Genomic DNA, 26,310 nt, shown 5'->3' on the forward strand with positions numbered 1-26,310 from the left:
GCTAAAACAATTAACAAAAAGTAAAAGAAAAGCTTATGTCCAAAAAAACTACAAAAATAGATATCTACCATAATTTAAAATGTCAAGCAGCTGAGGGCAGTGGCTCACACCTGTAATCCCAGCACTTTGGGAGGCTGAGGCAGGTGGATCACCTAAGTTCGGAAGTTCGAGACCAGCCTGGCCAGCATGGTGAAACCCCATCTCTACTAAAAATTCAAAAATTAGCCAGGCAGGTGCCTATAATCCCAGCTACTCAGGAGGCTGAGGCAGAAGAATCGCTTGAACCTTGGAGGCGGAGGTTGTAGTGAGCCGAGATTGTGCCACTGCACTCCAGACTAGGTGACAGAGCAAGGCTCTATCTCGAAAAAAAAAAAAAAAATTTCAAGCAAATATAAATGACAAAAAGAAATAAAGGAGGAAGGAAGGGGAAAAAAAGGAGGGAGGAAGAAGGAGGGTAAATGAGGATAAATAATTAGGAGCAGTTGAAGATAAAATTAGCATTCTTTTTTTTTTTTTTTTTTTGAGATAGGATCTTGCTCTGTCACCCAGGCTAGAGTGCGGTGGCGTGATCTCAGCTGACTGCAACCTCTGCCTCCCCGGTTCAAGCGATTCTCCTGCCTCAGCCTCCCGAGTAGCTGGGATTACAGGCGCCCGCCACCATGCCCGGCCAATTCTTATATTGTTAGTAGAGACGGGGTTTCACCATCTTGGCCAGGCTGGTCAGAAACTCCTGACCTCATGATCTGCCCAACTCAGCCACCCAAAGTGATGGGATTACAGGCATGAGCTACCACGCCAGGCCGATAAAATTAACTTTCTTAGTGTTACAGAACATTCATAGAGACCAGAATGACAGAATATTATAAAGCAAAGCAAGGAACTAGGTGAAGGATGACTACTTGATAAACACAGTTTATCACAGTGAAGCCCAGTATCCAACCCCTATGTCAGTCTGTTCCAAAGAAATAACAAAAAATGACACATTTATAAATTTATTTTTCAAACACAAGAAAAACTAAACGATCTATTCACTCTAGCTTTTTTCTAAGTGTAGGGAGCTGGTGGTAAATTTATGACCACTACAGAAATAAAAAATATAAAAAACAAACTCAGCCAGGCCCAGTGGCTCGTGCCTGTAATCCCAACACGTTGGGAGGCTGAGGCGGGTGGATCACTTGAGGTCAGGAGTTCGAGACCAGCCTGGCCAACATGGTGAAACCTCGCCTCTACCAAAAATACAAAAATTAGCCAGGTGTGGTAGCTCATGCCTATAGTCCCAGCTACTCAGGAGGCTGTGTCACAAGAATCATTTGAACCCAGGAAGCAGAGGTTGCAGTGAGCCAAGATCACGCCACTGTACTCCAGCCTGAGCAATAGAGTAAGACTCTATCTCAAAAACAAAACAAAACAAACAAACAAACAAACAAAAAAAAAAAACAAACTCTAATAGCAAGACAAGCCTTTTTTTAAACTACTAAATATTTTTAAAATACATATGAAAATCCCATTAGAGGGCGGGCATGGTGGCTCACGCCTGTAACCCTAGCATTTTGGGAGGCCAAGGCAGGAGGATCATTTGAGTCCAGGAGTTCGAGACTAGCCATCCTGGGTGACATGGCAAAACACCTGGGTGACATGGCAAAACAAAAATTAGCCAGGCAGGGTGGTGTGCGCCTGTAGTCCCAGCTACTCAGAAGGCGGAGGTGGAAGGACTGTTTGAACTCAGGAGGCAGAGGTTGCAGTGAGCCTAAATCACACCACTGCACTCCAGTCTGGGCAACAGAGTGAGACCCTGCCTCAAAATAAAGGAGAGAAAAAAAAAAAGTAAATGAGATCAAAGCAGAAACTAGCACACACAAGTTAAGGAGCCTGCTGTAGTTATACAGCTAAATTACGTCCAAACTGGGATTCACATCCAGGCTCATTATATCCTTCGAACCACAGGGAATAGGTCCAAAGAACTAACTACTCCAAAGCTTTATGACTCACAAATCTTAAAGCATTTTTTTTTTTTTGAGACGGAGTCTCGCTTTGTTGCCCAGGCTACAGTGCAGTGGCATGATCTCGGCTCACTGTAACCTCTGCCTCCTGGTTCAAGCGATCCTCCTGCCTCAGCCTCCCGAGTAGCTGGGATTACAGGCACCCACCACCACGCCTGGCTAATTTTCATATTTTTAGTAGAGATGGCATTCCACCATGTTGGTCAGGCTGGTCTCAAACTCCTGAGCCAGTTGATACAGTGCCTCAACCTCTAAAAGTGCAGGGATTACAGGCATGAGCCACCATGCCTGGACCCCCTTGAAGCAAATTTTTTAGATCACAAAATGTTATAAAATATTGAAAATATTGAGAGAACATTGAGAATATTAGTATACATGGAAGTCGTGCCTATTTAAAGAAAAATAAAACTCTGCCTGTTTAAAAAAAAAAAGGAGCTGGGCGTGGTGGCTCACGCCTGTAATCCCAGCACTTTGGGAGGCCGAGGTGGGCGGATCATGAGGTCAGATCGAGACCATCTTGGCTAACACGGTGAAACCCCGTCTCTACTAAAAATACAAAAAATTAGCCAGGCATGGCGGGTTGGTCTACCGAGTAGTCCCAGCTACTCGGGAGGCTGAGGCAGGAGAATGGCATGAACCTGGGAGGCGGAGGTTGCAGTGAGCCGAGATCACGCCACTGCACTCCAGCCTGGGCAACAGAGCGAGACTCCATCTGAAAAAAAAAAAAAATTGAAATCAGATAAAAACCCTCCAATGGCTTCCATTCTAAGCAGAGCAGCAGCCAAGTCCTGACCAGGATGATAAGGCTCCAGGGGAACTACTGCTGCTCTTCTCCTATTGCACTTTGCTCTAGCCATCACACTGGTTCACTGAGATACTACACATACAGCCAGTATATGTCAGCCACAGGGCTTTTGCCCTGTTTCCCCTACCTGGAACATTCCTCCTACAGACAGCTGTATGGCTCACTACTTCATTTCCTTTAAGCTTCTGCTCAAATGCTACCTCATGAGAAAGGCCTTCCATGAACATTCTATGGAATATCCCTGTCACCACTACCTACCTATTTTTCCTTTCTTCTTATCCTCCTCATTATTCAGCACTGCATTAATCACAGTCTGGTCCCCTGCTGTTTACTTGTGCAGTAGTATAGAAACTCAACAAAGTAGGCAGCTGTATGTTTTGTTTTGTTTCTTGCTACCATGATCCAAGCACCTAAAACATTACTTGGCATATATTAGACACCCAATAAATATTTGCTAAATGAATAACAGAAAAAACATATTTCCCCTATAAAAGTATAACAATGCCACTTTGAGAAAAAAAAAAACAACTTGAAAATACATGTAATGCCAAACAGCATTAAATGGCTAAACACAGTAAATATATAGCACATCCATATGACAGTCAACACATGACACAGACTATATGCTAGTAACACAGAGAAATACACATGAAAGAATCAAATGAGGCCAGGCACAGTGCCTCATGCCTGTAATCCCAGCACGTTGGGAGGCCGAGGTGGGAGGATCACTTGAGGTCGGGAGTTCGAGACCAGCCTGGCCAACATGGTGAAACTCCATCTCTAATAAAAATGCCAAAACTAGCCAGGTGTGGTGGCACACACCTGTAATCCCAGCTACTCAGGAGGCTGAGGCAGAAGAATTGCTTGAAGCCAGGAGGTGGAGGTTGCAGTGAGCCGAGATCACACCATTGCACTCCAGCCTGGGGGACATAATGAGACTCCGTCTCAAAAAAAAAAAAAAAAAAGAATCCAATGAAAAAAATTAGGACCCCCAAAATATTTATAAATTGATTACTTTATAAGAAAATACAGGCCAGGCATAGTGGCTCACACCTGTAATTCCAGTACTTTGGGAGGCCGAGGTGTGTGGATCACCTGAGGTGAGGCGTTCAAGACCAGCCTGGCCAACATGGTGAAACCCCGTCTCTACTAAAAATACAAAAAACTAGCCGGGTATGGTGGTGGGCACCTGTAATCCCAGGTACTTGGGAGGCTGAGGCAGAAAAAATGCTTGAACCTGGGAGGCGGAGGTTGTAGTAAGCCAAAATCATGCCACTGCACTCCAGCCTGCGCAACAGAGCAAAACTCCATCTCAAAAAAGAAAAAAAAACAGAAAGAGGCTGGGCACAGTGGCTCATACCTGTAATCCCAGCACTTTGGGAGGCTGAGGCGGGTGGATCACCTGAGGTTAGGAGTTCGAGGCCAGCCTGGCCAACATGGTGAAACCCCGTCTCTACTAAAAATACAAAATTAGCCAGGTATGGTGGCAGGCGCCTGTAATCCCAGCTACTTGGGAGGCTGAGGCAGGAGAATCACTTGAACCTGGGAGGCGGAGGTTGCAGGGAGCCGAGATCAGTGCCACTGTATTCCAGCCTGTGTGACAGAGCAAAACTCCATCTCAAAAAAAAAAAAAAAAAGAAAGAAAGAAAAAGAAAATACATATCTACATATAAAAAATAAGCTATCATAACAATGAAAATAAAATTTTCTATTCACTGGGTTCTTTTTTGTCGTGGAAAGATACTTAGGACCATAATTTATAAAATAAGCAAGCAAAACAGCTAATTGTAATTACTCAATCTTTTAAAAACTTTGATTCAACACACAGAATGGCATCCTGGTCTAAAAATATGAAGACTATATATATATAAACAAAATGTGTTTCTTACAGAGAGAGCTGCATCTGAGGGAAGTCAGTCGAAGTGTTTTTATGCATGAAATCTCCTGCCCATTTACAAAACGAAGGAAGATAGTCCTCTACTTCTTGTTTTATTTCATCTTGACTTAGATTTAAGCGGTACCTGCCAAAAATATAATAGTAAATAGATTTAGATTTAAGCGGTACCTGCCAAAAATATGATAGCAAATATGAAAGTATAAATATGAGAAAAGTAAATGAGGACAAAAAATACATATAAGCAACCCAACTGTTCGTCAGCCAATAAATGGATAAACAAAATGTGGCATACTCCATAAAATGCAGTATTATTCAGCTATAAAAAGGAAGGAAATTCTGACATATGCTACAACATTGAAGAACCTTCAGGACATTATGCTAAGAGAAATAGGCCAGTCACAATATTAATATTCATACGAGGTACCTACAGTAGTGAAAATCACAGAGATAGAAAGTAGAATGGGGGTTGCCAGAGGCTGGGAGGAGGAAAGAAGGGGACGTTATTGTTTCAAGGGCACAGAGCTTCAGTTTGGGAAGACGCAAAGAGTTCTGGAGATAGATAGGGTGATGGTTGTACAACAAAGTGAATGTACTTTGCCTCTGAACTGTACCCTTAAAAATGGTTAACATGGGCAGAGCGCAGTGGCTCACATCTGTAATCCCAGCACTTTGGGAGGCAGAGGCGGGTGGATCACAAGGTCGGCAGTTCGAGACAAGCCTGGCCAACATGGTGAAACCCTGTCTCTACTAAAAATACAAAAATTAGCCAGGCGTGGTGATGCATGCCTGTAATTCCAGCTACTTGGGAGGCTGAGGCAGGAGAATCGCTGGAATCCAGGAGGCAGAGGTTGCAGTGAGCCGAGATCGCACCAGTGCACTCCAGCCTGGGCAAGAGACCAAGACTCCATCACACACACACACACACACACACACACATACACACACACACACACACAAAAGTTAACATGGTAATTTTTTTCTTCTTTTCTCTTTTCTTTCTTTTTTTATTTTTTGAGACAGGGTCTTGCACTGTCACCCAGGCTGGAGTGCAGTAGCACTATCTCAGCTCACTGCAACCTCTGCCTTCTAGGCTTAAGTGATTCTCCCTGCTCAGCCTTCAGAGTAGCTGGAATTACAGGCACACACCACCACACTAAGCTAATTTTATTGTATTTTCAGTAGAGATGGGGTTTCACCATGTTGGCCAGGCTGGTCTCAAACTGCTGGGCTCAAGCAATCTGCCCACCTTGGCCTCCCAAAGTGCTGGAATGACAGGCATGAGCCACCGCACCTGACCTAATATGGTAATTTTTTTTTTTTTTTTTTGAGACGGAGTGTCGTTCTTGTTGCCCAGGCTGGCGCGATCTTGGCTCACTGCAACCTTTGCCTCCCAGGTTCAAATGATGCTCCCACCTCAGTCCCCTGAGTAGCTAGGACCATAGACATACGACACCACGCCCAGCTAATTTTTGTATTTTTAGTAAAGATGGGGTTTCACCATGTTGGCCAGCCTGGTCTTGAACCCCTGATCTCACGTGATCTGCCCGCCTCGGCATATGAAAGTGCTGGGATTACAGGGGTGAGCCATCGCACCTGGCCTAACATGGTAATTTTTATGTGCATTTAACCACAATTTTTAAAAAACATCCAAATAATGCCAAGCATGGTGGTGTGGAACTATAGTCCCAGCTATTCAGTAGGCTGAAGCGGAAGGATCATTTCAGCCCAAAAGTTTGAGGTTACAGTGACCTGTGATCTCACCACTATACTCCAGCCTGGGTGACACAGTGAGACCTTGTTTAAAAAAAAAAAAAAAATCCAAATAACACTGAAACAGTGACATGACATCAAATTTCAGATAATTTGCTCTAATTCATACCATGGTCTCATTGGAAGAGTCCCAGTTACACCTTTGGGATAAAAAAAATGGAGATATTGCTCCTGAAACCAAGCAATGGAAAGTAGAAATGTAAAAGAAAAAAGGGTCATATGGACAGAAAGGCAGTAACAGCCTTACAACATGAAAGGACAGTATATAGGAATGTTAACTTCTTATGTGAGAAATCTACAGAAACAAAAAAACCCAAGTCTCAATTTTTCAGGGTTCTTACAAGGTCAAAATTATGTCATAACAATATGAATACATTATTTATCATTTTCCTTTCATGAGAGTACAGTTGAATTTTCTGAGGGTGCATGACATAAAACATAGAAATATTTTGAATGCAGAAGCAGATACAAGAATCCACAATCTTATATGAAGTCATACATTTAAAACATTTGCAAAAATAGAGGCTTGGTCTACATCCATACCACCCAGAACGCAGCCGATCTCATCTTATCTCAGAAGCTAAGCAGGGTTGAGCTTGGTTACTACTTGGATGGGAGACCACCTGGGAATATTGGGTGCTGTAGCTTTAAGGAAGAAAGAAAAAAAAAAAAAAAACGGCCAGGCTCTGTGGCTCATGCCTGTAATCTCAGCACTTTGGGAGGCCGAGACGGGCAGATCACCTGAGGCTGGGAGTTTGAGACCAGCCTGACCAACGTGGAAAAACCCCATCTCTACTAAAAATACAAAATTAGCCAGGCATGGTGGCGCACGCCTGTAATCCCAGCTACTTGGGAGGCTGAGGCAAGAGAATCGCTTGAACCCAGGAGGCGGAGGTTTCGGTGAGCTGAGACGGTGCCATTGTACTCCAGCCTGGGAAACAAGAGTGAAACTCCATCTCAAAAAAAAAAAAAAAAAAAGAAAGAAAGAAAAAAAGAATAGAGGCTGGAGGATTGTTTGAGGCTACAGTGGGTGATAATTTCATCACTGCACTCCAGCCTGGGCAACAGAGAGACACCTTACCTCAAAAAAAATAAATAAGGAAGAAAGAAAGCAAAAAGAAACTGAAAAAATATAAAACAATGACATGACATTCATTACATTTTTTTACAATAGTTTTTTTCATTAAAATGTTATGTTCACAAGCATAGATTGATATTTTTAAATGAATATACATTTTAGGCTAGGTGTAGTGGCTCATGCCTATAATCCCAACACTTTGGGAAGCTGAGACAAGCGGATTACTTGAGGTCAGGAGTTCCAGACCAGCCTGGCCAATATGGTGAAACCCTGTCTCTACTTACAAACACAAAAATTAGCCGGGCGTGGTGGCAGGCACCTGTAATCCCAGCTACTAAGGAGGCTGAGGCAGGAGAATCGATTGACCCAGGAGGTGGAGGTTGCAGTGAGCCGAGGTCATGCCATTGCAATCCAGCCTGGGCGACAGAGCAAGACTGTCTCAACAACAACAACAACAAAAATGAATAAACATGTTAATTTCAAATGAATTAATAAACATGTTTTACTTTCTAGTACAGTAATTAATCATAGATATAGCCCACATAAACAAAAGCTTTTTCCAGTCTTTAATAATTTTTTAGTGTAAAGGGGTCCTGAGAGCAAAAGTTTTGAGAACTTCTGTTATAAACTTACCCTCTCAGGATGATTATTACCCTCCCAGGAGGATTCTTACCCTCCCAGGAGGTAGAGACCTCCCTACAGGGGTTGACAGACACCTCATACAGGATAGCTCTGGCTGGCATCAGGCCGGTGCCCCACTGGGATGAAGCTTTCAGAGGAAGAAGTAGGCAGCAATCTTTGCTATTCTGCAGCCTCTGCTGGTGATACCCAAGCAAACAGCATCTGGATTGGACCTCCAGGAAACTGCAGGAGATCTGCACAAGAGGGCCCTGACTGTGAGAAGAAAAACTAACAAACAGAAAGCAATAACATCAGCATCAACAAAAAGAACCGCCACATGGAAACCCCATTCAAAGGTAATCAGCCTCAAAGATCAAAGGTAGATAAACCCATGAAGGGAAAACCAGCACCAAAATCCTGAAAATTCCAAAAACCAAAGTGCCACTTCTCCTCCAAAGGATCACAACTCCTCTCCAGCAAGGGCACAAAACTGGACAGAGAATGAGTTTGAGAAATTGACAGAAGTAGGCTTCAGAAGGTAGGTGATAACAAACTCCTCTGAGCTAAAGGAGCACATTCTAACCCAATGCAAGGAAGCCAAGAACCTTGACAAAAGGTTATAGGAATGGCTAAGTAGAATAACCAGTTTAGAGAAGAATATAAATGACCAGATGGAGTTGAAAAACACAGCATGAGAATGTCATGAAGCATACACAAGTATCAATAGCCGAATCTATCAAGCAGAAGAAAGGATATCAGAGATTGAAGATCAACTTACTGAAATAAGATGTGAAGACAAGATTAGAGAAACAAGATTGAAAAGGAACAAAAAAAGCCTCCAAGAAATACGGGACTGGACCAAACTTACAATTGATTGGGGTCCCTGAAAGTGACAGGGAGAGAGTTGGAAAACACATATCAGAATATTATCTAGGAAAATTTCCCCAACCTAGCAAGACAGGCCAACATTCAAATTCAAGAAATACAGAGAACACCACTAAGATACTCCTTGAGAAGAACAACCCCAAGACACATAATCTTCAGATTCTCCAAGGTTGAAATGAAGGAAAAACTGTTAAGGGAAGCCAGAGAGAAAGGTTGGGTTACCTACAAAGGGAAGTCCATCAGACTACTAACAGATACTCTGCAGAAACCCTAAAAGCCAGAAGACAGTGGGGGCCAATAATCAACATTCTTTTTTTTTTTTTTTTTTTTTTGAGACGGAGTCTCACTCTGTCGCCCAGGCTGGAGTGCAGTGGCGCGATCTCGGCTCACTGCAAGCTCCGCCTCCTGGGTTCACGCCATTCTCCTGCCTCAGCCTCTCTGAGTAGCTGGGGCTACAGGCGCCCGCCACGACGCCCGGCTAATTTTTTGTATTTTTAGTAGAGACGGGGTTTCACCGTGGTCTCGATCTCCTGACCTCGTGATCCACCCGCCTCAGCCTCCCAAAGTGCTGGGATTACAAGCGTGAGCCACCGCGCCCGGCCAGTCAACATTCTTAAAGAAAGGAATTTTCAACCCAGAATTTCATATCCAGGCAAACTAAGTTTCACAAGTGAAGGAGAAACAAAATCCTTTCCAGGCAAGCAAACGCTGAGGGATTTTGTTACCACCAGGCCTGCCTTACAAGAGCTCCTGAAGGAAGCACTACATGTGGAAAGGAAAAACTGGTACCAGCCGCTGTAAAAATACACCAAAATATAAAGACCAATGACACTATGAAGAAACTGCATCAACCAATGTGCAAAATAACCAGCTAGCATCACGATGACAGGATCAAATTCATACATAACAATTTTAACCTTAAATGTAAATGTGCTAAATGCCCCAATTAAAAGACACAGACTGGCAAACTGGATAGAGTCAAGACCCATCGGTGTGCTGTATTCAGGAGACCCATCTCATGTGCAAAGACACATATAGGCTCAAAAGAAAGGGATGGAGGAATATATACCAAGCAAATGGAAAGCAAAAAAAAAAGCAGGAGTTGGAATCCTAGTCTCTTAAAAAACAGACTTCAAACAAATAAAGATCAAAAGAGACAGAGTAGGGCATTACATAATGGTAAAGGGATCAATGCAACAAGAAGAGCTAACTATCCTAATCAAATCCTACTTTCACAGTTATAATTTTAACTGAATAGGAAAGAAATTAGATTCAGGTCACTTTAATTTGGAAGGATTCGAGAGAATCCAGAGGCAATTATGGTAAAGGAAGGTGCTGTGCCCATCACTGCCTATAGGAAGAATCTGAAACCACTTTAAAGAGCTTTCAACTTAAAAAAAATACTTTCTTTTTCATTTGTTAATTAGGAAAAGAAAACTCAAAACAAGTTGGTATTACATGTAACAATGACAAAGCAATTCTGTGACAGAATTGTTGTCTGACGGATGCCTTAGCTTTCTGATTTTAGATTCCAAATATTTATAGACTGTGAGAACGCACCTTGCTAGCACCGGTCAAGTCAATGTTTCTGACTTTTTTAATTATCAGTGAAGAGGGCTTTTTGTTATAGTTTTTATTTTCTTTTGTCCTAGAAATTGCCTCAGACGGGGATTGATGTCAGGAGCCTTCAAGGAGAGAAATATACATATATAATATACCCCAGGGTGCAGGCAACAGGAGTCACAGGTATGGGAGAAACCAGGAAGTCTGTGCCATGTTAACTTTGCTCCTCTCATCATGCTTTGTATTCAGATAAGAATATCATCCAGAAACACAGCATGTTACTTCTTGTGAGTCTTACTGTTCCACAAAATATACAAGTTTAAAAGCCAGAATGGAAATTAGACTACAACAAATAATTCAGCCAAATTCAATATTCAAGAAAACTGTACAAAAATATGCCACAATGTTATTTCAAACAGAAAGGCAAGCCTCCGCTGATGGGACTTCCTCCTTGATGAAGCTGACTGCTCCTCACCAGACAGGCCTTGGGTTTCTGAAATATGATACTTGGAGGAAACTGGACTGAGTCTATTCAACATTGTATTTGAGATTAATTCCAGTAAGCTTAAGATATGCCCATTAGACATTTTCTGGGATGTTACTGCCTAAAAAAACTAATAATTGCAACACTAAATAATTCTTTACAAGGTTCATAAAACCAATCCGTAACTTTAGGCATAGTAAAACAGTTAAACATGCTATACTAAAGACTGTTCTTAAAAAGCATTTACTTCCTTGGCTGACCACGTGCTTGTGAAGCTAAGGAAACATCTTGACAGCCTCACTTGGGTGGAGAGAAGCTTCCTTGGCAACAGCTGCCCACAACGCCAAGCCACACACAGGAGACTCTCCAAGTGCCCCATTTGGGTTGGGCTTTGAAGCTGGCTTTATACAGGGTCTCAACAATCACGCAGAGACTTTTGGGTTTTATTTACTTGTCAAGTAACAAAGCAATAAAAAAGAGACTTTTGGTTTTGTTTGCCTTTCTGTCTTTCTAGTCTATCTTTCATGCCAGCAGTAGGGTGGTATTGAGGGTGGTTTTCCTCCTTTAGCTGAACCATTCCCAGCGTCACAGCAGCAACCACAGCATTCAGATGAGAAAGCTGTCTCTTTGATGGATTCTTTTAGGAGCACACTTGCTGCTATCCCAGAAGCCCCTGACAAGTGTGTCCCCATGTCTCTCGGCTTCATGAACTAATCACTACAGAAGGGATGGGATTAAGTTTTCCCCAGGAGTAAGAGGGAAAGTCACAGCACATATGGGAACAATTAGGAAAGGGTGAAGAAGAATGGATGCTGAGGCAAGCAAACATGGTTCCACACCACAGACCTTAACCTGAAAACAAGCCCTCTCCTGGCCCTAGGCAGATTCCTACTCTTAGTCTCTCCTCCTCCACTGACATTCTCAGCTGTGAGTATCTTCAGTGTATCATCTTCTCCTGTAACACCTGATGACAGCGAAAATATTCTAATGAAGTCATATTTTAGGTGTTTTGGAGCAGTGGTTCTCAAAGTTTAAAGGAAAGAATCACCTGAAGATTTATTACAACTTAGGTGCTGATGTGCCACACCCAGAGGTTCCAAATTCACTGTGTGTGTGTGTGTGTGAGAGAGAGAGAGAGAGACAGAGACAGAGAGAGAGAGACAGAGAGAGAGGAGAGGGGGAGACAGAGAGAGGAGAGGGGGAGAGAGAGAGAGGGGGAGGGGGAGGGAGAGAAGGGGGGGGAGAGAGAGAGAGAGAGAGAGAGAGAGAGAGAGAGATTGCCTGCAGGTGGAGGGGTTGTCATTTTAACAAGCAATCCAGATAATTTGAATGCAGGTAATCAATGGACCTTGCTGAGAAACATCCAATTTAGAACCTATAAAATGTTACAACTATGTGGCCAAAAGAATTTGGAGTTTAAATCACAGCAATATTTCTATTCACGAAGGTTTAAAAATAATTCATCACTCCAGGAAAAAGAAGAGCATGCGTGTTTTAGATTTTCCACAGGTTGTTATGTATTTTCCAGAATCCTATCAGGTAACTAGGGTGAATGGTATTACTCTGACTTTGCTGATTGGGAGATTAATGCAGGTAAAGGGATTTGCCAAAGGTTATATAACTGCCTGGGGCATAAACTCTGCCAGGTCTCCTGACTTTTGTACAGAGGTCAAGTAATATGGCATTCCCTCCACCACCACTAAAGTCAAACACATTGGGAAAAGCATGCAGAAAATATAAACACATTTCCTAATCTAATTTTGGATCAAGATTTCCTCATCTCTCCAATTCTCTATCAGTAGGCAACTTTGGGGGAGGCAGTGAGCTAAAATGAATTTAGTTATATTCTACTTTTAAGTATTTGCCTTGGGGACCCCTTATGGGGAAACTTAAATCTCACAGATATGTTACTGGGGGAAAAAAAACACTTTCTGTAGTCCCCTACAGAAAAACATTATCACATATTTTCCACAGCTGAGAGTTTGGCTGGCATTAACCACGATAGATACAACCTGAGTTTTTAACTTATTATAGATCTAAGCTTGAGAAGAGACAAATGGAAAAACAGGGTTCCTTTTAAGATCCCACAAATGTGGCATATTTTCAAGAGAGGAAGGATGCAGATGGCTTCTTTGATTTCAGAAACTTCAACTGGAACTTCCTAAAGTGTTGTCTGGTTGGGTTTCACATACCACGTCATGAGATTCTTTACAGAAGATAGACTCTTTGATAGTGAAGAAGAATTCTAATTCTACTGTAGAATTATTACCATCAAGAGAAAACTTGCATTCTCTCCCATGAGAAAACCTCCAAATATCATGGACAAAACAAATAATTCTTTAATCAAATTAGTAAAAGAAACCCCCAGCAGAAACAGTGCATCTTTTTGAAGGTTAAAGATGTTATGGGCCAGGCACAGTGGCTCACACCTGTAATCCCAGCACTTTGGGAGGCTGAGGTGGGTGGATCTCTTGAGGACAGGAGTTTGAGAACAGCCTGGCCAACATGGTGAAACCCTGTCTCTACTAAAAATACAAAAAGTAGCTGGATATGGTGACTGGCACCTTTAATCCCAGCTACACAGGAGGTTGAGGCAGGAGAATCACTTGAACCTGGGAGGCGGAGGTTACAGTGAGCTGAGATTGCATCATTGCACTCCAGCCTGGGCAAAAAAAATGAAACTCTATCTCAAAAAAAAAAAAGTTATGAATAGAGAAAATGTTTTGTGCGTCCAATCTCTCTGGCTTCTGGGTGAAAAATGCCATTTGCTATTACACAGTAGTTTAATAGAAGAGCATCAAATAACCATGTTTATTTGCCAAAAACCTACTGTTTAGTGAACTACAAAAAATGGTTTATAAACATCACTAGAAGCTGGCCAGGTGTGGTAGCGCATGCATGTAATCCCAACACATTGGGAGGCCGAGGTTGGTGGATCACCTGACGTCAGGAGTTTGAGATCAACCTAACATGGTGAAACTCCATCTCTATTAAATATAAAACATTACCCAAGTGTGGTGGTGCATGCCTATACTCCCAGCTACTTGGGAGGCTGAGGCAGGAGAATCATTTGAACCTGGGAGGCAGAGGTTGCAGTGAGCCGAGATTGCACCATTACACTCCAGCCTGGGCAACAAGAGCAAAACTCATTCTCAAGAAAAAAAAGAAAAATTATCAGAAGCATTATTCAAATAGTAATTTTAAAAGCATGGTGGCTCACACCTGAAATCCCAGCACTTTGGTAGGCTGAGGCCGGTGGATCACCTGAGGTCAGGAATTTGAGACCAGCCTAGCCAACATGGTGAAACACCATCTCTGCTAAAAATACCAAATTAGCCAGGTGTGGTGGTGCACACCTGTAATCCCAGCTACTCCAGAAGCTGAGGCAGGAGAATCGCTTAGAACCTGGAAGGTGGAGGTTGCAGTGAACCAAGATCTTGCCACTGCACTCCAGCCTGGGCAACAGAGGAAGACTGTGTCTAAAAAAAAAAAAAGTCTTTTTGATAGCAGAGTTGTGCAGCGGAAGTGTGCTGGGCCTATAAAAAGCAGTTTTTTCCTAGAATACCCTTCACTTCTGGGCATTCACCAACCTAGGAACCTAGACAAATGGGCTTAGTTTGCCAGTCACAAACCAAGTGACCCATCCTGTCAGCTGTCATTGTCCTCTAATTTAGCAAATTGTCTCTGGCAATCAGCTGTGGCCCTGTTTATTGTCTAGTACCAAAAATTTCCCCAAATAAAATATTTATCATAGCAGATCAACTCTGAACCAGAAGGAAGAGAGCACAAAACAGATATTGTAAGCCCCAATACCTTACCAAAAGATTGTTGTCTTGTAGCTGACACTTTGTTTTGTGGGGCTCAATCATGCTGCTTTAAAATAGAATTGCTTTCTTTAAACACACAAAGTTTCTTTGTTGGAAATGCTCATTTTGCTACACAACAATCTTCTGGGTTTACTGAATCCCCTCTAATTTCCTCTATTGTCTGAATTTGGAAAAGAACTGAAAAGCACATTAGACATTTGTCCTCTTTTCTTACAAAAAGCAAAAATGCATTAGGGGACAAGCATGCCCGCTACTGCAGGACAGGTCCATCCCACTCAGCATCCTCAGTGGAGGTCATCTGCACCCTGGGATATTAGCCAATTGAGCCACCAGGTCAAAAGTCAAGCAACGCTACTCAGGGCTACCTCACAAGAAACAGCTTCTGGACACAGTCTAGACTTGGGTCAACCCAGGGGGTTTTGTTTACTTCTGCAGAGTAAGTGAGGCAGAGATAGCAGACAGCTGAGCTATGCACAGACCTGCCTCTAAAATATGTATTCCTGAGTGGGAAACACCAATTAAAGTCTGACCCACAGTTCTTCCCTTTCCACCTGGGTTCTGTGCCCCAGCATGAACATCCTCCTTTAAACGTCGGAGGAAACACCAATGCAAACATCAATCTACTCAGTGCACACCCCTTGCAAACAGCTGCCCCTTGGGCCTAGGGTTGTGCAAACTGGCCTGGATCTGGAAGAAGGCCCAGGCAGGCCTGGGCAGTAGGCATTTGGCTGTTTGAGAAAGAGGCTTGGGTTCCTGGGAGCCCAGAGAACAGATAAGAAGTGGGAAGACTGGCTGTGTGCATCACAGCTTTTCACTCTGTGCAGAGAAATATACCCAGCGAAGAAGAGCCAGTGCAGAGGTCCCTAAAGTACAGGGCCCAGCAGCCTGTTTTTGGGGTCTAAGGACAGGAATGCTGTGGGCAACCCCAGGGTGCGGTCTCTGGGATGAACCTGGAGACCTGAGCTTGCACAGCTTCCTTGGTAAATTGAGGAGGTATGGACCACAAGATTGCCAAGCTCCTTTCTATTCAAACTTGATATTGTTAGATTCCATGATCAAGTTTGTCATGGTTGATGGCTCAATCTCATGCACTAGAAAAAGGTAATATGAAAGAAAAAAATAAAAAGGCATTCAAGTGAGCATAAAGACCTTTAATCTCAGTCTTTCTAGTTCAGAGAGACGGAACAATGAGAGATGCTGGTTCACAGAGCTGTTAGATTTAACTTCCACAGATGACTCAGAAGAGGATAACTACTAATCAGAGTACAACATCAAAACTGTAACCGTATAATCATTGGATTATGAGCAACTCAAAATAGCTCCAGTTTCCAAAGGGCCATAAACTGCACATATCAGTACTATGTGCAATTAACACATAATTTATTATGAAAATGTGGACATGCCAGGTAAGTAAGGGGGTTTAGGTTGACTTTTTATAACACTTTAAATTTGAAATGCCATTTCTGTGGATTGGATGACATCTTCCAGGTGCTTTAATTTGGTTTACCTCCTGATAGAAATAGGTAGCACCAGCCTCTACTGAACCTCAATACAGTTGTAAAACACAGAGAGCCTGCTAGTCTACACATGGAGAAACACTGTTATCACAAGACACAGAAGGCAAACTTCCAATCCGGCGTACTTACCTGTCCTCTCATATTTGGGGCAATGAGAATGGTGGACCAGATGGCTGAGTAGATGCCAAAGAACACCAGACTGGTCAGCGTGCTTCCCCAGATAGCCAGATGACTGAACTGCAGAGGAAAACAGTCACTCAGACAGGGCTTCTCGGCTGGCGCAGCAGATTCACCCGAACTCCACCTGCTACAGAATCCCTGCATCCTAGCTACCTCTTCTTATGGAAAGATTCTCATGACTCATAGCTTACTGGGGAGGTCAATCTTCCCAATTCCCTTGCCTCAGAATTTTTAACAATGACTTCAAGTAGTGAGTGTCCCCAAAGTACTCTGAAGATGAACATGCTTTTGCTGTCATGGCTGGCCTTTCTCTCAGATTTATCCCATAGTGACAGTGGGCCCCTCTCACTTCATGGCAAGTGTTTGCTCCAACCTAAGGCTGTATACAACAAGGATCCATTAATCTGGTAAGAGAGTGGCTGAATGGACAAAATCAATAAGATGTTTTTATTGATCATTTTGGGACTTCAATTGTCCTGTTCAATTTGCAAAGACTTTTTTAAAAAAAATCTGAAATGGATATTGCCTCTTAACAATGTTTCTTTAAGCATCTACTGAGTTGTTCATTTTTCCTCCTTTGTCCTCTTAATATGATGATCCTTGACTTCTTTCTTCCTTCCACAACTCACAATCTAATCCATACGCAAGTTCTGTTAGCTTTTAAAAAGGTAAAATAAATCCAGGCTCTGACCACTTCTCACTGCCTTCTCCTCTAACATCCCAGGCTAATTGAGACATCATCACATTTAACCTGGATTAATTGCCACTGTCTCTTAGGGCAGTGGGCCCCAACCCACAACACAGGCCATGGACTGGTACCAGACCATGGCCTGTTAGGAACCAGGCTGCACAGCAGGAGGTGCACGACAGGTGGGCAAGCAAAGCTACCTCTGTATTTACAGCCATTCCATATCACTGGCATTCCCACCTGAAGCTCTGCCTCCTGTCAGATCAGCAGTGGCATTAGATTCTCATAGGAGCATGAACCCTATTGAGAACTGCGCATGCAAAGGACCTAGGTTGTGTGTTCCTTCTGAAAATTTAATGCCTGATGATCTCTCACTGTCTCCCATCACCCCCAGATGGGGCTATCTAGTTGCAGGAAAACAAGCTCAGGACTCCCACTGATTCTGTATTATGGTGAGTTGTATAATTATTTTCTTATATATTACAATGTAATATATAAGAGAAATAAAGTGCATAATAAATGTAATGTTCTTGAATCATCCTGAAACCAGCTCCTAGGAGACTCATGGAAGTCCCCTTGTCCATGGAATAACTGTCTTCCATGAACCCAGTCTCTGGTGCCAAAAAAGTTGGGGACTGCTATCTTAGGAGATTACCTATTCCACATTGACTTACCACCTCATACTCATTTTTTTTTTTAGCAGAGCATTTAAACATCAGGCAGGTCATGACACTTCATGAGAGACAAACATAAACATTTAGATATAATCTTTAAATGCTGGAAATAACGAAAATGTCTAAAATAAGAGACTGCTGAAATAAATGATGGAACATCTATAAAACTTAATCTTTAATCATAAACAATAATTTTGTTGAATTATATTTTAAGGCATAGAAATTGTGTCTAATTTTTTTAATAACAAAGCCTTGTGTTCTGTAATGCATCATCTTATTTAAAAATACACACACACACAGACATAGAACAATGTCTGGAAGGATCCCCAGCAAAGCATTAGTAGTGGCTGTCTCTTGATGATAAAATTATGGAAATTAAATTTTTTTAGTCTTTATTTTCTGTATATTTGTGTATGTACATGGTTTTTGTTTTTACAATGAGGCTTTACATTTGAAATGAGATGACTGTTGTTAGCTTACAGGTGTATTAGGTGCCAAGCAAATAAATCACCAAGAGAATTTGGATTGCAAATTTGCTCCAATAAAGATCAATCCACAATTTTTACATACCAAATTTGAAATAAGATAGCCAGATGTTGTTTATTGTTTCCCGTAGGCTTAGAAATAAATCATAGCATGAAAATGTCTACACCGAATAGAGAAACAATTCTAGGCAAAACTTACTTTAGTCCAAGCTGTAGTCTCAAAACAAGCTTTCTGACAATCAGTAACAAGAACATACTGTGGAAAGACAGAGAGTTTGAAAAAACATTATTCTGAGTGAGTTATTTTCACTTTCCATGAGAAATCCCATGTCTCCACTCCAGATCTGCTTTCTCCAAGGCAGCTCAAGTTTGAAAATATAGCCATCTCAGCAGCTAACTCTCTAGGGGTTGTTTTTAGGGAATATACAGGCAGATTCACTTCTAGAAGAGCTCTCAATCTAGTGATGAACCTTCTCATAAATAGTAGAGAAAGACTTTCTGTTAGCTTGGATGATTTGGGAGATACCACCTTTCTGAGTGTTGCTCTCCTTTGCAGGTAGATGTGAAATGGTCATTTGAAGAATGGGGAAATCTGCTAATCACCTGTCAAAAAACTTTGACTTTGTATAACTTTCAAAAACAATAATGTAAGCATTTCATAACCATTCAGGCCTTTAAAGGATCTATCAAATACGTTTTGAAGATTTAAAATAAGGAATAATAACAAGGAAGGTCTTATATAAAGGGTTTAGAGAAGTACAAGCCACACATGAGCTGCTTAAGAACGACTCAGTAAACAGAGATAAACTTACTGTGTAAACAATATTTTCAACAAATAAATAGGCAGTGGCATGACCACTAGAAAGAGGCTACTGTTAACTTCCTAGATCCTGAGCATGGCCACCTATTTTATTCAAAATATTAAACATGGAACTTTAGAAACATCTATAAACTCACAGGGGCATTTCAAAATCCCATTCTCTGTGATTCTAATGCCTAATTTTGTTTCTAGGGCTAAAGTTTTTCATCTTATAGTCTGTCTAAATGAAGCAAACAAAGTCAAGCTTTCAACAAACCAAACAACCAAACACTTGATCTGCATTGGAATTTACATTTTTATGAAGATTAAAATTTCTATTTATCCAGTTTTTTTGAGAAAGGAATAAGAAATTATTAACCTATTTTTATAAAATACCAACATTGAACCTTTTTTCAAGTGTTCATTCATGATTCATCTTCAATTTTTTGCTAAATTTGGATTACAGATCAATAAAAAGATAACTATATGAATATAAAATCAATTTATAATGGCTGAGTTCTGAAATAATTTGGGGGGATATTTACTACTCATGTTCTTATTTGCAACTATATGAGTTTCTGGAATCTATCAGTTGGAGGAATGCAAGCAATCCAATGAGAGATGTTTAGAAATTACAGGAAGGATTTCAAAGCTTCAGTTTTCCTATCTTGTCTTGTTTTTTCAAGGATGTCTATAACAAAGTATATGACAACCACTAAGGCAGAACTCTGGGAGAGTTGTCTAATCATGTCAACTAGACCTGCACGGAGAAGCCTGATTTTTATCCTGAGGGGTCACAGCCTATTTTTAAGATAAGCCACAGTATCTTTGTATGACACAGCCAACCACCTTTTATTCTTTTATATTTTTTTCAACTTTTATGTTAAATTTGGGGGTAAAGTGCAAGTTTGTTACAAACATATATGGTGTAATGTTAAGGCTGGAGTACAAACAAATCGATCATCCAGGTAGTGAGCATAGCACACAATTGGTAGTTTTTCAACCCTTTTCTCTCTCCCTCCCTTCTCATGTTCCCCAGTGTCTATTGTTCCCATCTATATGTTCATGAGTACTCAATGTTTAGTTCCCACTTATAAGTGAGAACATGTGGTATTTAGTTTTATTCTTTTTTATACTTAGTCCAGATTTGTAGCTCACAGGCTGGGTAGATAAAGATTTTTGTGTTCAAATTTCCAACCAGTAGCTGCTATGCACACATATCTGGGCCTGCCAATTTTCCCATTTGCTTGTGGAAGAATCGACTCTTATGAAAGAATCAAGATCTGTTTATTTTCCTAAAACAATAGTAATGATGGAATCATAAGTAGAAGTGGGGTAACCATGGGTCCCTGAATCCAGCTCCTGGGCACACACTTTCTCCTGTTTCTCCACAGTTAAGTTTGTAGATAAGGGAAGATTAATCATAAAAGCAATATTATGGGCTGCCCTAAACAGAGGGCCTGCTGCTGGGTAAGGTAAGAGTTACACCAGGAGAACAGGGAGAGATATGGCCACTGACTTAAAACAGAACTATCCTAAATCTTAGGGGAGAGGTGGAAAATAGAGCCTGGAGCTTAGGCAGGACTTTATTAAAAGGGAAGGAAGGGAGCAAGTTAAAAAAGGAATGGACAGGCTAAACTAACCCCAAGAAGGCAGCAAATCAATGTATTAGCAAATAGCTATTCAAAATTGTAGGAGTTTACTTTTTAGTAATTGGCCTTAAAATTGGTTTTACTAACAAGCGTAACACTTTATTTTTTCTTTTTTAGTTTTCTCTCTCTTTTTTTTAAATTCTTTTTATAATGGAAAATTTCAAATATACACAAATGGAAAGAATAGTACAACAATCCCCCAGGTATCCATAACCCAACAATAACAATTGTAAGCATTTGGCCACTCATGTTTCTTCAGCTCCCCCACCTCCTCCCTATCCTCCCAGGTTCCCATTGAATTATATATCAGTTCATTCATAAATAATTCCGTATATTTAGTTACAGCTCAATGAATTTCCACAAAGTGAACATGCTCATGCAAACCACACTTGCATTGGAAAATAGAAATTACAAACACCCAGAGCCCCCTCTGTAGTACTCTCTTAGTCCTTTCCTCACTCCTTCCCAAAAGAGTAGCCACTATCACCTATTGTGAACCTTGCATATATGGATTCATAGAACACATGTATTTTTTGGTTTGGCTACATTTGTCTAACATTGTTGGTAAGATTTATCCATGTTGTTGCATATAGCCATAGTTTATTTATTTTCATTACTCGATAGTATTTTATTGTAAGAATACACTACAATTTAGTCACCCATTCTACCACTGATGCACAACTGGGTTGCTTCCAGCTCTTGACTATAACAAATAATGATGCTATGAACATTCTTATACGTCTTTTGGTACACACTTGCATGCATTTCTGTTGGGTATATAACAAGTATGAAATTGCTGGATCTTAAAATATGTATATATTAACTTCATTAAATGCTGCCTAAGAATTTTTTGAAGTGGTTGTGCTATTTTACCTTCACCAGTTCTAGTTGCTCCATATCCTTGTTGTCACTTGGCATTATCTGTATTTTTTATTTTGACCAGACTGGTCTGTGTGTCATGGTATCCCATTGTCATTTTAAGTTGCATGCCTTTGATGAAGACATTTTCTGATGCTTAACTGGCTCTTTGAATATATTCTGTAACAGATTTGTAGGAGTTTTTTTATATATTCTGGATATAAGTTTTTTATTGGACATAAACATTGCAGATATCTTCTCCCACTTTAACTTGCCTTTTCTTTTTCTTAATCGTGACTTTCTTAATACAAAGTTCTTAATTTTCATGTAGTCCAATTTATCAGACTTTTGCTGTATAGCTAATGCTTATTTAGTCCTGCTCAAGAAATTTTTGTCAACCCCAGTGTCATAAAGATACTCTCTTATGTTATAGAAGCTTGGTTTTTTATTTTTTTTTATTTTTAAGATGGAGTCTCACTTTGTCACCCAGGCTAGGGCGCAGTAGCACAATCTCGGCTCACTGCAACCTCCTCAACCCGAGTTCAAGCAATTCTCCTGCCTCAGCCTCCCGAGTAGCTGGGACTACAGGTGCCCGCCACCATGCCTGGCTAATTTTTTGTATTTGTAGTAGAGTAGGTGTTTCACCTTGTTAGCCAGGATGGTCTCAATCTCCTGACCTCATGATCCACCCACCTCGGCCTCCCAAAGTGCTGGGATTACAGGCATGAGCCACGGCTCATGGCCATTATAGAAGCTTTTTTTTTTTTAATTTTTAATCTTTCACATTTAGCTTTATAACCCACCTACGACTGACCTTTGTTTATGATGTAAGATAGGGGTCAAATTCTTTTATTCCCCCATAATGATATCCAAGTGATCTACTAACATTTATTGAAAAGATTATTGTTTCCTCACTACACTACAGTTTCATCTTTGTCATAAATCAGGTGATGGTATAAATATGAGTTTGTTTCTGGTTTCTTTATTTGTATGTCCTTCTGCTAATACCATCTTATTGTAATTGTAATAAAGATTGAAACATCTGATGGTATACATTCTTGAGCTCTGTTCTTCTTCAGAACTTTCTTGGTTCTTCTTGGTTTTTTAAATTTTCAAATACATTTAAAATTAGCTTGTCAATTTTCAAATTACCTGATGGGATTTTGAGTAGGATTGCACTCAACCATAATTTAGTAAATAGAAAGGACTTATTTACAATATAGAATCTTTCTGTTCATAAGCATTTTGTATCTTTTTAATGGACATGATATTTATATCCTTTTTTAAAATTTTACTTTAAGTTCTGGGATACATGTGCAGAACGTGCAGGTTTGTTACATAGGTATACATGTGCCATGATGATTCGCTGCACCTATCAACCCGTGATCTGGCTTTTAAGCCCCACATGCATTAGGTATTTGTCATAATCCTCTCCCTTCCCTTCCCCTCCAACCCCTGACAAGCCATGGAGTGTGATGTTTCCTTCCCTGTGTCCATGTGTTCTCATTGTTCAACTCCCATTTATGAGGGAGAACATGCAGTGTTTGGTTTTCTGTTCCTATGTTAGTCTGCTGAGAATGATGGCTTCCAGTTTCATCCATGTCCCTGCAAAGGACATGAACTCATTCTTTTTTATGGCTGCATAGTATTCCATGGTGTACTCTAATTTGTATATGTACAAATTAGAACTCAGGATTAAGAAACTCACTCAAAACCACAAAATTACATGGAAATTGAACAACCTGCTCCTGAATTACTACTGGGTAAATAATGAAATTAAGGCAGAAATAATGAAGTTTTTTGAAACCAATGAGAACAAAGAGACAATGTACCAGAATCTCTGTGACACTGGTAAAGCAATCTTAAGAGGGAAACTTACAGCACTAAATTCCCACAACGGAAAGCTGGAAAGATCTAAAACTGACCTCCTAACATCACAGTTAAAAGAACTAGAGAAGCAAGAGCAACCAAGTTCAAAAGCTAGAAGAAGACAAGAAACAACAAAGAACAGAGTAGAACTGAAGGAGATAGACACACGAAAAATCCTTCAAAAAATCAATGAATCCAGGAGCTGTTTTTTTTTTTTTGAAAAGATTAACAAAAGAGATAGACCACTAGCTAGACAAATAAAGAAGAAAAGAGAGAAGAATCAAATGGACACAATAAAAAATGATAAAGGGGATATCATCACTGATCCCACAGAAATAAAAACTACCATCAGAGTACACTATAAATACCTCAATGCAAATAGACTAGAACATATAGAAGAAATGGATAAATTCCTGGACACATACACCCTCCCACCATGAAACCAGGAAGAAGTTGAATCCCTGAATAGACCCATAACAAGTTCTGAAATAGAGCCAGTATTTAATAGCCTACCAACCAAAAAAAAGCCCAGGACCAGATGGATTCATAGCCAAATTCTACTAGAGGTATAAAGAGGAGCTGGTACCCATTCCTTTTGAAACTATTCCAAACAATAGAAAAGGAAGGACTCCTCCCCAACTCATTTTATGAAGCCAACATCATCCATACCAAAGCCTGCCAGAGACACAACAAAAAAAGAAAACTTCAGGCCAATATCCCTCATGAACATCGATGTGAAAACCCTCAATAAAACACTGGCAAAATGAATCCAACAGCACATCCAAAAGCTTATTCACCATATGCAATACTGTTTTAAAAGGCATGCTTCAATAAAGAAACGCTTCCATTTATTCAGGAGAATAATCTTGGAGTCTAACATAGATTAACACAGATTAGTCTATCTCTTTGAGTCTAACATTGATTATAGCCTTAAAATGAATAAGATTTTTCTTTTATTTACTCAACAAATGTTTACTTATAGCCTATTTTATGCTGGGTACTATTATGGGAACTGGAGAGAGAAGGTCTGTCTTTACAGAGCTTGCAGTATAGTGACAGAAATAGAACATGTATTCATAAACAGTTCCACACTAAAATGATGGGTGTAATAAGTGCTACGAAGAAATATATTAGCCAAATGTGGTGGTGTTCACCTATGGTCCCAGCTACTTGAGAGGCTAAGGCAAGAGGACTGCTTGAGCCCCAGAGTTTGAGGCTGCAGTGATCCATGATTGTGCCACTGCACTCCAGCCTTGGTGACAGAGTGAGACCTTGTCTAAATAAAAAAGCATAATAATACAAAGAAACATAAGGTAGGGTAACCACATTCAGGGAGACAGGGACTGCTACTTTAGATAGGGAGCTCTGGAACAATCTTTTTGAGGAGGTGACACTTGAGCAGGTCAGAATGGTATGACGGAGTGAGTTAAGTGAATGTCTAGAGGGCAGAGAGAAGAGACACTGTGCAGAGTTTGAATACAGACAGCATTTGATGAGCCCAAAGATCACCACAAAGACAGTCAGGCTGCAGGCATTGGGAGGAGGAAAGGAGAATACACACAGTCCGAGGAGCAGATAAACACAGACCATAGTAAAGAGCTTGGATTTCTTTGTTAATTGTGACAGGTAACCACTGGAGGATTCAGAGCTGGGAATGAAATGGTATAAGATACATTCTTACAGGAATAGTCCAGCTTTTATGGGAGAATAGATCATAGATTACCAGAAATAGAATAATAATAAATGCAAAGGCAGCTTAGAAATGATTATATCTGTCCAGGGGTTGACATTGGTGGTGTTAAAACTGTGAGGTCCAATATGATGGTCACCAGCTGCATTCAGTTGTTTACATTTAAATTAATTAAAATGCCATAAAAATTTATTCCTCTCAGGGGCTCGGGAGGAAAGGGAGAATGGGGAGTTATTGCTTAATGACTACAGAGTTTCAGTTTGGGGTGATAAAAAATTTTTGGAAATACATAGTTGTGATGATTGCACAACATTCTGAATGTAATTAATGCCTCTGAATTTTATGTTTAAAATGGTTAAAATGGCAAAGCTTATTACATATGCTTTTACCACAATAAAACATTGTAACATTAATCATAGAACCAAAACCATAAACCCATTTTTTTAACTGTATATATTTAAAGAGTACCAGTGCAATTTTGTTACATGGATATATTGGGTAGGAGTGAAGTCTGAGCTTTTAGTGTGTTTGTCACTGGAACAATGTACACTCACCAATTTCTCATCATCCTTCCCCTTCCCACCCTCTCACCCTTCTGGGTCTCCAGTGTCTTATCATTCTACACTCTATGTTCATGTGTACACATTATTTATTTCCCATTTTTAAGTGAGAATATGCAGTATTTGATTTTATATTTCTGAGTTGCAAAACTATAAAACTCTTAGGATAAAAAATAGCAATAAATCTTTATGGCCTTGGGTTTGGCAAGAGTTTCTTAGATATGGCACCAAAAGCACAGTGATAAAAGAAAATGAACCAAGCTTCATCAAAATTAGAACATTTGTCCTTCAAAGGACATAACAAAGAAAATAAAAGGACAGGGCCGGGCGCAGTGGCTCACACCTGTAACCCTAGCACTTTGGGAGGCCGAGGTGGGCAGATCACGAGGTCAAGAGATCGAGACCATA

General features: G+C 40.6%; 1 protein-coding gene and 1 pseudogene across 1 annotated transcript in view; one reads left to right on the forward strand and one right to left on the reverse strand.

Moving 5' to 3' along the window:
• Nucleotides 1-26,310, reverse strand: part of LOC129480121 (DNA replication ATP-dependent helicase/nuclease DNA2-like) — a 71,631-nt gene that overhangs the window by 40,048 nt on the left and 5,273 nt on the right. The window contains 4 exon segments of the mRNA XM_063637392.1: nt 4,695-4,826; nt 8,184-8,425; nt 16,577-16,684; nt 18,674-18,730. Of these exon segments, the coding sequence (XP_063493462.1) occupies nt 4,695-4,826; nt 8,184-8,425; nt 16,577-16,684; nt 18,674-18,730 (539 nt within the window).
• Nucleotides 7,002-7,120, forward strand: LOC129481463 (uncharacterized; annotated as a pseudogene).

This window comes from Symphalangus syndactylus, chromosome 4 (genome assembly GCF_028878055.3).
Source record: "Symphalangus syndactylus isolate Jambi chromosome 4, NHGRI_mSymSyn1-v2.1_pri, whole genome shotgun sequence".
NCBI classification, from domain to species: Eukaryota; Metazoa; Chordata; class Mammalia; order Primates; family Hylobatidae; genus Symphalangus; species Symphalangus syndactylus.